Below are 14,020 nucleotides of genomic sequence, written 5' to 3' on the forward strand. Positions count from 1 at the left end.
AGTTGAGAATGAACCCAACTGTACTACTTTACCAGGACCTTTTTTATACATACTACAGTATTCACTAGAAGACATTATATATAGTGCATGTCATGTGTTTTACCAGGATTTTCTCGATCATGTTGCTAATTTACATAAATAGAACTTATGTGTTTCTAGCCAAAACATAGTTCTATGAATCGTGTATACTGTACAGTATGCTGAAATTGAACTCGTCAATTTATACAGTATTGATAATTTTCTGTTCAAGAAACTTGTTCCCTGTAGGTGCTGCCCATGCAGATCGCCCACAAAATAATGCTAATGAACATGGACATGATAAATGTTTAGCTATATACAGTTATTATTATTATTAGATTTAGATTAGATTTAGATTTTTTAATAAAGTAAAGGTACAGTACATACATTGAAGATGAGTTACAAACATAATGTTGGATTTAAAGATAGAGCTAGTACATACAATACCTAAAGCCACTAATACACATAGCGTTTCGGGCAAAAACAAAATTATTATTATTATTTACAGGTACTGTATATAATAAATCTTGGTTAAGTCAGTAAAAGTACATATATTTTATTACTACCTTAACAATTATTTTGGAATGAATACAATATTTGTATTAAAAGTTGCGAATACTAATACAGTACTAGAAAGTGCTATGTAATATAATTTTTTTTTTTTTAATTAGTGAGGAAAAGCACCTAGCCATTATGACTTTATAGCACTTCGAAGTGGTCAGGATAAGGATTTGAGATGGAACGGGGTGGGGGGGAAGGAATGGTGCCCAACCACTTGGACGGTCGGGAGTTGAACGCCAACCTGCATAAAGCGAGACAGTCGCTCTACCGTCCAATTAAAGTGGCTGGTCTATGTAATATAGGAAATTATACTTATTTGTGTATTATCCTTGTGTAGAAAGAGATTCTGATAAAACCTTTTGCAACACAAAATTGCTAGGAAATAAGATAAATTTTAAACTTTTTTAATTATTTACTAGGAAATTTTTAAGATATTCTTAAAGCAGTTGTCCTACTGCTTATGATAATGAATCTTGCTAGGTTACAGGCTATATAAATGCTGGAAATTCTTGATCTCTCCCTTCTCCAGTTAAACAAATCTATTTAGTTACATAAAATTTCAAAATGTTTAAATGTATGCATTTTAACAACAGATTAAAAGTCAGACTATAGGCAGATACATTGCAAACTTGTCATTAAATTAAACTGTGAATGGAGACGTCGGTTTCATTATGACCTTCGTTAGTACAGTACTACATTAACTGAACCAATGATATAAGAGCTGTAGCTTCACATGTATGCCAGAATTTGAATGATCCTGACAATGCTTCAGGCACTTGGGTTAATGGGATCAAATTGCTGGTGGGTTATGAAGTAAGAAAGCCTGCATTTTGTCACTTCACTTTCGTTGTCATGTGCACATTCTAAATCTTTTTGTATAGTTTTAGCAAGTGTTTATTTTGATATCCTCTCTAAATGGTTTTGTAATGTTGGTAGTCTTCTGAAACATACTGGTAGTGCACAAGATTTTTCTAAAACACTGGTGGTATTATGTTACTGGGATAGTCTTGAAACCTAATGCATACAAGAGTGTGTGGTAATGTTAGGCTATTGAGACTGGTGGTGGTACTGGGATCCTGCAATGGTCTAGCACTGTTACTAGGCTCCATGAACAGCTTGATACCGGTGTTAAAATCAGCGGGACACTTGGTTTTACCATTAGATTAAAAAAAAAGTAGCAATGTTAAGTTTCCAAGATTCTCTAGTAGCAGTGGTAGGCTCTTGGAATAAATTGTATGAGATTTTGTGCATATTATAGTGGTGTTGGTTGGCAAGGGAATATTCCAAATGGAAAGTAGAAAATTCCAGTTTGGCAGCAGGATGCTGGTTCTAGAAACTTTCCTTTATTAAGACCACTCAATAGCCCAGTCAATAGAGCTTCGGCCTCACATGCATGGAGTCCACGGTTCGAGTCTCCTAGAGCCCAGGTGAATTGAATGTTTATTTCCACGGAAGTGTGGATGACAATTTATATGACGTGGACCACTAATTCCTCTTGAGCTTCAGTAGTAGTGGTTCATGGTTCAGGTTGAGCAAGAAAGGCGATATAAAGGGGTGAACTTGAAAGATTCTAATTTTATATATGGCTGAGAAATTGGAGGTGTGGGAGCGCAGACGCATAGTTACCGTGTATTACAGTCTGTAGTGTATGAGTGGGCGCTTGCCCCAAGGTGACAGCCGAAGGCGCCAGGTTGCTTTGTGTGGGTGTCGTCACTGTCTGATAGACGGGCGGCAGGCGGGTGGGTGGCAAGCGGTCATGCTACCCATTGCCACCCTCCCTCCCGCCACATCTTGTCCCTACCTCACCTCGCCTACCCCCATCCTCATACACACAGTTGTACCACTCCACAACACCCGTCTGGGCACCTACACCACCACCACCTTGCATTATCTGCCCAAATAATGTGTGCTGCCTCACATTCCAACTTGTCATCCCCTGCTGTATAGTCAATGAGCACCTCGTCTTCCTACCCGGCGTCTCCTGCACCTCGGTAATTGATCATGGGTGAAGAGGGGTGCGAGAATTTTGTTTCAATGGTTTAAAAAGCGATATTGTGTATATCGAAGTTATATTATAGGGAAAAATCAGCGCCTGGCTTACACTGACTGATAAACGCATCATTTATGCTACTCTATGCACGTTATACTTATGCTTACCGATTAAATTTACAAATTAAAATTACAGATCTGATTTGTTTAACTTCCTGGCCTTCAGTGGGCACAAGAGCGGCATTGGTTCGATGTTTAGTCTGTGTTATCAACGTTAATGACCTTGATTAGCGTCAACGTCATTAACGCCCACTTGTTGATTAATGAGTGGGCGGGCCTGGCCCCGAGGCGGGAGGGTGAATGGGGGGGCATGGCCCCCGAGGCGGGAGGGCGAGTGGGCGGGCCTGACCCCGAGGCGGGAGGGCGAGTGGTCAGGCGTGACCCTGAGGTGCAGCCTGTCCTATTACTGAACGCACTATTTTTTACACATGCGACTCCAGCATAAAAATTGCGGTGGTGGAGTGAAATTAAAAACACCGCAATATTGACTTCATGAGGCTAATGATCATCAGCGCCGCTGGAACACTCCCTCAGTGTTAAAGAGAGAACTCGATAAGCACCTCCAAAGGATACCTGATCAAGCAGGCTGTGATTCATATGTCAGGCTGCGAGCAGTCGCGTATGGTCAGTCAACAGCCTGGTTGACGAGTCCATCAACCAGGAGGCCTGGTAGGGGTCTTGGGGACTGGGCCGCTGGAACGTTAAGGTCCCGAAATCATGGCAAAGGCAAGATGAAGTGGATAGCCTGTGTTCTGACACTTTCGGTTAGTGGATAGCCTGAGACCTACCTAGGTGGGTGAGAGTGGGGCATGTGGGTGGGTGTGAACCAGAGACCCATACTACGCAGTGTAGACCTTTGTGTACGGCTGTAGAGAAGAGAAGAGGCGAGGAACAGGTTGAGGGTACCTGTGGCGACCAAGGTCAAACAAGTGCGCATCGCCCCCATCATTACTGCTAATTTTAATTCATTGTGTCGGGAGACAGGAAAGCCAGAGTGTATTCATACACGTTTGGATTTTATCGAGGTTCCCCACCCCCAGGCATAATTATTGACCCCGCCCAGGATGCAACCATACAGCAAGCTGACTAACTCCTGAATACCTACTCACTGCTAAGGGGGGGGGCGGAAGGGAGGGTTTCATTAGGTGAAAAGGAAATGTGCCCAACCATTTCTTTCCCACCCGGAATTCGAACCCGGAATTCTGGATTGTGCGTCGAGAACGAACGCGACAGTACTACCATGACCCTAGTGCCTATTAACAACAACTTGCCACAGTCGAGGTATTCTTCAGTGGTCTCTTACAGTCGGGACGCTCTAGGACCTGCAGAAAGCGTGGGTTGTTGCATAATTTGCCAGGAGCTTCCTGCGTAATTTGTGCTACAATCAAATTATTATGCAAATTATGTCACAACAGCAGCCATAACATTTCCCCGTAAATTGTTCTGATGTCTACCGTGGGTTGGTGTTATACTTGCAACAGTTATATTTGTAATTTAAATTTTATTATAATATTGTATTGTGTTGATGCGTGTGTGTGGTTGGTTTAAGTGAGCTGTAGACTAACATGTCTAGGTATGGCAGCACTGTACAAAGTGTCCAGGACTGCCATATACCTCCACATCGACACGATAACCTCTCGCTGGGCATTGGCTGTTCACGTGATCACACTGGAAGAAAAGGAGTAAAGATGCGGAAGAAAATACATTAGGAAAATTTGTACGTAAGAAGCTCTGGAGTTAGATGACCAACTCTGTCCAGGCAGAGAACAGAGCCTAGACTTCATTTTCTAAAGATGGGGGATACTATGAAGCATCCTAATGTAGGCTTCCAAATGATTCTGTCGAATGTTAGAAAACAAATATCTAGTTTATGGTTTAGAAAAATGGTCACCATTTTTTTAGGAGAAAGGTACGCGTGCATGTGTGTGTATATATATACCAAACTATATACAAGTGATTATACACGTAACTGGAAACGCGAGCCCGGGTCCAGCATCATACTTAGTTTTGTGCAACTAATTGAACCTCACTACTAGTGCAAGTGGTTCCGGCCTCGGTGTTGTCATTTACTGGAGAAAATTGCATTTGTAAACAGTAAAGAAAATAAAGAATGAGGGAAAATTGTCAAAAGCTAAGCACGGCACAAAAAATATATATTTATATATATTATATAATATATAATATATTGTGTGTAAATCACGAAAAATATATATAATTTATATATATTATATATATAATTTATATATATTATATATATAATTTATATATATTATATATATAATTTATATATATAATTTATATATATTATATATATAATTTATATATATTATATATATAATTTATATATATGTATAATATATATAAGTTGTGTGTGTATATATCACGAAAATAAACGTGATTAAAAATGTGACAGTGTCAGACCACGGAGGAAAATTGAAACAGGAATTTCCTTAAGTACTTTCGTATATTAATATATCTTCAGAAGGAGTGGTTTTACAGGTCGAACACTGGACATAAATAGGCAGGAGAGAATGGTGGAGTGAGGTGAGGTACAATACGTGACACTGCAGAGGGGCAATTATTGGATGGGCCAATAGGCCCATCCAATAATATATATATGTATATATAAATAATACAATATATATATGTATATATAAAATATATATATAGTTATATAAAATAAATATATTATAATATAAATAAACTGACAATGAATTACAAAGACGGAAATGAGGTTTAGGTTCGTCCGGCGGCCCGTGTCATGATAAGGATCCAGGACGATCAAAAACGTCATTTTCTTTCTTTTTCACGCGTGGGTTGGGTATTAATGTTCTTGCCCGTTATTATGAGAGTCTCTCCGCATTATTTGTAAATAATGTCTTTAGTATATTTGACACTTAATGAAAACTGTTAAGGAATGAGATCGCTTTGCTCTTACAGCTTTATGTACTGTGCATTGTGGTTAAATAAATGAAAACTACCATGGATAAATAGATTTAATAAATATATTTTGTCATTTCCATCCACAAATGTGGGGTGCTGGCGATGCTGAGGAACGGTAAACTCTCCCAGTATTCATATTTTGAGTAGTTACGGCAGTGAATAAACTAAATTTCTTGGGATTGACTGATAATTATTAAATGAAGGTTAGACTCTTGCAAAAGACTTGGACTTTCTTATAGTGTATTACATAAATTAGGCATAGTTTTTAGAATAAAAATGTCGCGTACTTAAAAAAAAATGAATGCATTAACTTGAGAGCGTGATTGGTACCTTTGAAGGCAGTCTCAAACGATGTAACCAGTGGGTTCATGGCCAGACGTACCTTCCAAGTACTGAAGAAACAGGTCCATGAAATCCATATCTGCTCTCGCCATGATGCTGGCTGGGCGGGCGAGCGGGAGGCTTGGTGAAACGCGGGAACTACTAGACAGCGTGTTATGACAGCCTAATTAATTAACGGGCTTAGATTTGTAAGTTCTTGTGGTGACTATCTTTGCCCATTAAAAGTACGTTTCCTTCTTAATGACGGTTTCGCACTTTTTGTTTTTCACGCACGAGCAGAACATTCTCGGATCTTGTGTAACTTGGTCCACGCGTTGCCGGCGTTCTCTGGTTTTATCTTAATTGTTATGAAGTGTACTGTAACAACGGCTTTCGAAAGGAAATATGGGAAGCAGAAATAAGACGGGCAATTTTCTAGTGTGTTTGGTGTGACATTATGGCCATTGAGGAGTGTGGAGAACAGCAACAGCAGCACGACTGCTTGCTGCTCGACTGACTTTCCCCCTTCCTCAGGGCTTGTATCCGGGTCCCGCATTGCTGAGGGGGGGCAGTCCCACCATGGGTAAATATTACTTTATTCCCAGAAATGTTTTTTGTGGGTTTTATGAGCCGGCCACTGTGGGTGCTGACCGTGTTCGGATGTCCGCTCATGCGGCGCTAAGTGGCGATGCGATATAGGAACACTATACACGCCCAGGAATGGTAACTATCAGTGAGGGACGTCATGAGCCGCACAAAACATACACAAATACCATTTCGAGAGAGTATTCGCGGCTGATAATGTAGCGGATTTCCACCTCCCAGGCCCTAATAAACAATTGCATTTACAGGTTGCCATCTTTGGGTTAGCGTTATTTTCATTGTTATTAATATTATCGTCGGGATTATCGACACGATCGTTATTATCGTTATCAGCAGTCATTATTGGTGTTACCGCTGCTATCTCACCTGACGTTCCGTTTACCAATTGTATCAGTTTAATAATTCATACCACCAAGGTTCGGCAAGTTGAGAGTTTAAGCGGCATTTCCTCTAAACTTGATCTAAATCTTTCTCATTTATGGAAAACAAGTTTGTTGCTAGTCTTAACCAGGAGTCTCAACATGTGTTATAACTAAAAAAAAATATTTGATGTTTTTATTATATATTGGTTTCTATAGTCGCAATAGTTTAGTCCTTTCTCCTGATAATTACCTTTCCTTTGAAAAGTAAAAATAGTCTGAATATCAACAAAATTGTATCATTACAAATTTTATAACAAAACATTCTTAGACCTTGGTGTCTAAGAATGTTAAAAAATTATAACGCCAAATGTCTTAAAATAAATAATTTTGTTATGGATATTAGTTGATGTTTCTGCAACTTTTTTTATATATTCGGATTTGTTTAATGCAAAGCAATGTAGATAAGTTTTGCATTTAGTGCAAAGATGGAATTATAAATAGCTTATTTACTCGACACTTTAAAAACTTGTCACTGGCAAAACAATAGAAGATTAATATAATAACTTGGTGGGTCCCTTGGGTTGACGGCCGCGGTACAGGCAGCGACCGCCGTCAATTATATAGTTTTTATGCCTGGAGATGCTGGACAAGTCTTGGAACTCCCACAAGCAGCTTGCAATGCAACCATCACCTCTCTGATTTGTTGGTGGACGGTGTGTGTGGGGGTGTGTGTGTGTGTGGGGGTGGATGGTGTGTGTGTGTGGAAGGGTGGATGGTGTGTGTGTGTGGAAGGGTGGATGGTGTGTGTGTGTGGGGGGTGGATGGTGTGTGTGTGGGGGGGTGGATGGTGGGTGGGTGTGTGGGGGGGGTGTGCAACCCGTTCTCGCACTTGCTTATAGTCAATATTGACTTATTTAATAAGTGCATATGTGATACTAATTGATTGTGAATATTTTAGTTTACCTTGAAAAGCTTCATAGAAAACATCGACCTCACCTAACCTTCTTAGTATGTTAAGATAAGCATCTTATTGCTTCTTATTTACAATTATTACTTAACCTATCAACAGTATAGGTTAAGTAATAATTGTAATTAAGAAGCAATAAAATGCTTATCTTAACATACTAAGAAGGTTAGGTGAGGTCGGTGTTTTCTAAGAAGCTTTTCAAGGTAAACTAAAATATTCACAATTAGTATGTCACATATGCACTTATTTAATAAGCCAATATTGACTATAAGCAAGTGCGAGAACGGGTTGGTGTGTGTGTGTGTGGAGGGGTGGATGGTGTGTGTGGAGGGGGGGGGAATAATGTGTGGATGGTGTGTGTGGGTTGTAGGTGGAAGTAGTAGAACCGGTCGCTGGTGAAGCCTAATGTTCTGTGAGATAAATGTAGGGAAGGGAACGTCATGTTGAGGGTTTGATTGGCTTCTCCGAAATGCCGTTTAGGAGCCTAGCTTCCCACAGTTTGTATTTGACGTTCATATGTGTATGCTTGATGGCCTTCTGATGTGTGTTGTATTAAGCGGCGGAATGGTTGTGGTGTTAGATCAAAGTTTTGTACCAGCTGTATTTCAAAAGTCAACTATATTGTTTCTTTGAACTCTCAAAACACATTCTAGAATTTACCCTTTAAGGTAATAATGAAAATATTACAATTTGCATTATTATTATTAATGAATGTTATATGCTGTACGGTCATAGATAATAAATGTTTTAGTCAGACTAGCGGTACAGTTCTTTAGCCACAGTAATCAATAGTATTGAAATTAATTTCTGATAATGCGTTTGTATTCGGGGCAAGTGCTGGCTTGAAGTTTACTTTCTAATGCATGTGCATTCACTGCAGGTGATATTGTATAATATGATCGTATTCAGTGACCTGGGAGGCTTGGTATTGTGAACACGGCAGTAGCCTCGTACTCGGGATGTATAGTAATAGTTCAACGGTACCATCTCACACCATGGGCCACCTTCACTTCTCTCCTCTACTGCAATATTCTAGGCTTACAATAAATACTTCAACTTTTTTAGAACGGGAATCTTAATACATTTTCTTATTCACCGATAACAAAAATTTCAAAGCACCAAAAATTCACACGATAGTTTTGTTTTAAGACGTTTTTTTAAGACAATAATTTGTTGTTTTCAATTGAGGAAAATATGAGGGTGTTGAAAGGTGAGGTCAACCCATATGATGCACCATTAGCGAGGTACTTTAGTTAGGGGTGGGAGGTGTGCGCCACACATGGGAGACGAGGCCACTGGAGCCACCGATAGCCAGGGCTTGTGTTGCTCCCGTCGCTGCCCTCCACCACCTACCTCCCATCACCCCTTCCCCACCTCCCTTCACCCCTTCCCCATCTGGCATGGGGGGAGCAGCGGCCGTGTTGGGTAGGGAGAGTAGGCGTCGTGGCAGCAGCAGCAGTGTGGGGCTTATTAGGGGAGAAAGGTACGCGTGGATGTGTATATATACCAAACTATATACAAGTTATTATACACGTAACTGGAAACGTGAGCCCGGGTCCAGCATCATGCTTAGTTTTGTGCAACTAATTGAACCTCACTACTAGTGCAAGTGGTTCCGGCCTCGGTGTTGTCATTTACTGGAGAAAATTGCATTTGTAAACAGTAGATAAAGAAAATAATGAGATGGAAAATTGTCAACAGCTGAGCACGGCACAAGGGCCGTGTAGGAGCCATTAAACACAGGAAGCTGAGGGTATGATGAATGTCTGGGGAAGGGGGGGGGGGTAAACACGTGGTGGGGGAGGGGGTTATACCACCAGTTATATCACCAGAGGTATGCTTGACTAGCAGAGTGTACAACTTAGGTTACAAGAGTGCGGCTAGGTGGTTATACTAGAGTAGTGTGAAGAGTGGGCACAAGAAATGTGCTTAGTGGTCATGAAGCGTAGGTCGGCCTAACGCACCCCCTTGACCTTTGACCTTTAAATAATAAACCCCAGTGGTAAAGGAGGGAGGGATTGGTGAAGTAGGCAGAGAAAAGGTCATTTCACCTGGGGCAGGAGAAAGTGTCGCAAATTGACCGCTACTTTTTATCTGGGAAGATGGTGTGGAGGCGCTTGGGCAGTGGTGATGAGTCAGGCTGGTGGGGTGCACGCTCCTCCACCCTCCACCGTGCATGCTCCTCCACCCTGCACCCTCCTCCACCCTGCACGCTCCTCCACCCTACACCCTCCTCCACCCTGCACCCTCCTCCACCCTGCACGCTCCTCCACCCTACATGCTCCTCTTGGCTAATAAAGCCTAACTTGCTCCCACAAGCCGCCGTTAGTCTTATTTATTCTACATATACATTTTCTTCAATACGGATATAATATGTGTACGCAGAACATATACGCTTCCCAAACTTTAGTGATTTGGAGAACGTGTTTGCGTAGGAAGCGTACGCTCCTTAGTGAAATTCAACCAAATTGAATTTGGTTGAATTAGTTATTTGCAAAGGTTCATAAGCCTACTACATACACTTTGCACGCATTTCCACCGTGAAAACTGGTTGCTGTCTTCCCCGTGAGGCAGGCAATTTATGATCTAGGAACTAAAATTAACGTAAGATTAACATGGACAATGTGAGGTTGTCCCCTGACGTGTCTGTGGACCATGTACAGACAGGCTGTTCCTCCTCGGCCATTGGTCTGTTCTTGTGTTCAACGGTCAGTCAGTTCTTGTTCTCCCTGTGTGTGTCACCGGTCAGTTCTTGTTAATGTAACTATTGTCTTATGCCACTGGCTATGAATGAAGTGAAGAGATAGGTATAGGTGAGAGGTAACGCTGGGAGCTGAGGGCTGAGGCGGCCTGGCTGACTCGACACCTGGTGGAGGAGAACCAGGACGTTGGTCCTCACAGTGCCACGCAGCGAGGCGTCAGCATGGTGGAGTGGGGGCCGGGGTCTCTGAGAACCTCACCGTTATACGCACTAATACATACATATCGTCATGTTGGTCTCCAGTGACGGCACGGGACTGGAGACCGTGCTCAGGCTCGCCACCATTGGCAGGGAAACACGTGTATATAATCTGCAATTTTGTTGAATAAATCCACAAGGGCCGTACGAGGATTCGAACCTGCGTCCGGGAGCATCCCAGACACTGCCTTAATCGACTGAGCTACGACAGGGTTAAAAGGGTTGAAACCGAAGTTCTACTGAACTTACTGGATCCCGTAGCCTCTCCGAGGCACAAACCGGGCTTTTATAACGTGATGCATCACGTTAGTGTGATCTGTGTGTGTGATGCGATTTTGTTTTTATTTCATCGTTATGCATTTCCCGGAAAATCCGCTCTTGGAAGACTGCGGGTTACTTGGTGTGAGAAGGTGCGTGTTGGGACGGTGTAGAGGGCAGCGCTTGCCTAGGCTCCCTCCCTCCCACCTATTTAACACATAGCTTACAAACTATAGATGTTCCAGCGTCTAGGGATGAGACATGTGGTCTCGGTGATGGACAAGGCCGTATACCCTGCAACCACAGAGCCTTGTCCTCTCTGGTTCGACATTACATACTCCGTCTCAAATAAGCTCGTTATTACGAAGCTATATAAATTATTAATCTATTAGTGAAGTGAGAATTTAGCACTTCCGTCTGCCAGTGTGTGCAGATGTGTTGAGCTTTATTAACTGTAAAGTTAAGAGCTTTGACTGTTATGGTTATCTTGAACGTTATGGAAGCCAGTGCAAGCGTGCTCATAACTGGTGGAGACAGTCGGTGGCTGTCAAGTCTCACCAACTGTCAAAGGCTCAGTTTGTGAGACCAACTGAGTTCAGCCTTTAATTAGTAGTGTAGCAAATTCCACCAGTATTGCTTCCATACTCTGAGATGTTAGCTCAACGATATCAAGATATATTCCTGAAATTCCGAGAGAGCCGTCCAAAGCCATAGCAAGATGATAGCCAAGATGAAAGATGACGGTGGCAGCGTGTTGCTCAACAACACTGTGACACACATCACTAATGTTGCAACCCGTTCTCGCACTTGCGTATAGTCAATATTGGCTTATTTAATAAGTGCATATGTGACATACTAATTGATTGTAAATATTTTAGTTTACCTTGAAAAGTTTCATAGAAAACACCGACCTCACCTAACCTTCTTAGTATGTTAAGATAAGCATCTTATTGCTTCTTATTTACATTTATTACTTAACCTATCAACGGTATAGGTTAAGTAATAATTGTAATTAAGAAGCAATAAAATGCTTATCTTAACATACTAAGAAGGTTAGGTGAGGTCGGTGTTTTCTATGAAGCTTTTAAAGGTAAACTAAAATATTTACAATCAATTAGTATGTCACATATGCACTTATTAAATAAGCCAATATTGATTATACACAAGTGTGAAAACGGGTTGCAACATCACATGCCTACCACAAATAGACAACTTGCTCGTGCCCTCGGGCCCGGCTACCACAGTAGTCAAACAACGCTGGAAACTATCCATAGGTAAATCACATCTGATGATTTTGCATTTTTTATATCCAGATAAGTGGCTTATGGTAACCTCCGTGAATATAATGTTTATGGCTTCTCGCTGTTTTAGTAAGTGCTATATTAATTTGGTGGTGGGGGGGGGGTTCTTCTTATCTTGAGGTTATCTTGAGATGATTTCGGGGCTTTTAGTGTCCCCGCGGCCCGGTCCTCGACCAGGCCTCCACCCCCAGGAAGCAGCCCGTGACAGCTGACTAACACCCAGGTACCTATTTTACTGCTAGGTAACAGGGGCATAGGGTGAAAGAAACTCTGCCCATTGTTTCTCGCCGGCCCCAGGGATCGAACCCAGGACCACAGGATCACAAGTCCAACGTGCTGTCCGCTCGGCCGACCGGCTCCCTAAACCGGCTCGGGTGCGTGGTATACGGTTCCATAAAGGATGTTCCAGCCTCTTATGGAAATTTGACCTTTCCAGTATATTGGTTCATGAACAAATCCACAAGGGCCGTGACGAGGATTCGAACCTGCGTCCGGGAGCATCCCAGACACTGCCTTAATCGACTGAGCTACGACAGGGGTAAAAGGATTGAAACCGAAGTTCTACTGAACTTATTGGATCCCGTAGCCTCTCCGTCCTGTCGTAGCTCAGTCGATTAAGGCAGTGTCTGGGATGCTCCCGGACGCAGGTTCGAATCCTCGTCACGGCCCTTGTGGATTTGTTCATTTGATGCATCACATTAGTGTGATCTGTGTGTTATATTGGTTCATGTTGAGTATGTAGAGGTGTAAAGCAAGGAACAATATGGGAAGAGACCTTGCAGTGTGGTAACGCTAGTAATAGACAGTGTAGACAAGTATAGCCACCACTAATGTTTAGGGCAGGTAACACTGCCGCCGTGTTAATATATCCCCCAAACGTTTTGGTTACTTCACAAGTGCCCGCCGCACCAACACTCACTCACTCACGGCTGTATTACTTGCCCTGGGGCTGGACGGTACACCGACGGTCTCGCTTCATGCAGGTCGGCGTTCAATCCCCGACCCTCCCAAGTGGTTGACCACTATTCCTTCCACCCCGTCCTATCCCAAATCCTTATCCTGACCCCTTCCAAGCGCTATATAGTCGTAATGGCTTGACGCTTTCCCCTGTTAGTTGTTGCTTTCGGTAAAAACGTGCACCAACATCGAAATAAATCTTCAAGAACAAATACAAATTTTATTCCTAACATTTGAGCCAATGTAAAATTGGTTGTCGCTTACGGTTGTGTTCAAGAGGATTACGTTGTGTATATTTAGTTGTCACAACGGACACAAAATGATGTACTATATTGGTCTAACGTAGCCTAACCAAAGGCCCGCAAGCATAGAACACGTGGTTGTGAGGAGCTATGATTTATAGTATATCATATTTCGTCCGTTGGGGACATTGACGTCAAAATGGTATGTATTATTGGAGAGGACAGATTGGTTGACCGGTGTCTACCCGAGATCTCTTGGTGAAATCTCTCATAATAATTGTATACATTAACGTTTCATTTGGTTTATTTTTACTTAAGTGAAATAAGGAAATGGGAATGTTCGGAGGAAATACCTCGTAACATTTTTGTCGATCGTTGTTGGGCGTGCGTGCGTGCACAGAATTGTGATGGGCGGTGGGAAGGGGTGGTGGTGTGTGCTTGTGTAGTTGTCTAGGTAAGCACACACCAGGGAAGCGAGA

The 14,020-nt window shown here is 42.1% G+C and overlaps 2 protein-coding genes across 9 annotated transcripts in view; one reads left to right on the forward strand and one right to left on the reverse strand.

Moving 5' to 3' along the window:
• LOC123774008 (modifier of mdg4) overlaps positions 1–14,020 on the forward strand; it is a 96,428-nt gene that overhangs the window by 26,750 nt on the left and 55,658 nt on the right. The window lies entirely within an intron of this gene.
• LOC123774009 (uncharacterized) overlaps positions 1–14,020 on the reverse strand; it is a 61,160-nt gene that overhangs the window by 6,342 nt on the left and 40,798 nt on the right. Inside the window, exons 1-2 of one of the 3 annotated variants that reach the window (XM_069318761.1) lie at positions 9,073–9,088; positions 5,954–6,240 (exon numbers count right to left, since the gene is read on the reverse strand). The exons of 1 other annotated variant lie outside the window; for it this stretch is intronic. In XM_069318761.1, coding sequence (XP_069174862.1) covers positions 5,954–6,005 — 52 coding nt within the window. In that variant the 5' untranslated portion in view covers positions 6,006–6,240; positions 9,073–9,088. Of the gene's footprint in view, positions 1–5,953; positions 6,241–9,058; positions 9,089–14,020 lie in introns of those variants that run through there. One more of the 3 variants, XM_045768070.2, reaches the window with a different exon arrangement.

This window comes from Procambarus clarkii, chromosome 91, assembly GCF_040958095.1.
Source record: "Procambarus clarkii isolate CNS0578487 chromosome 91, FALCON_Pclarkii_2.0, whole genome shotgun sequence".
NCBI lineage: Eukaryota > Metazoa > Arthropoda > Malacostraca > Decapoda > Cambaridae > Procambarus > Procambarus clarkii.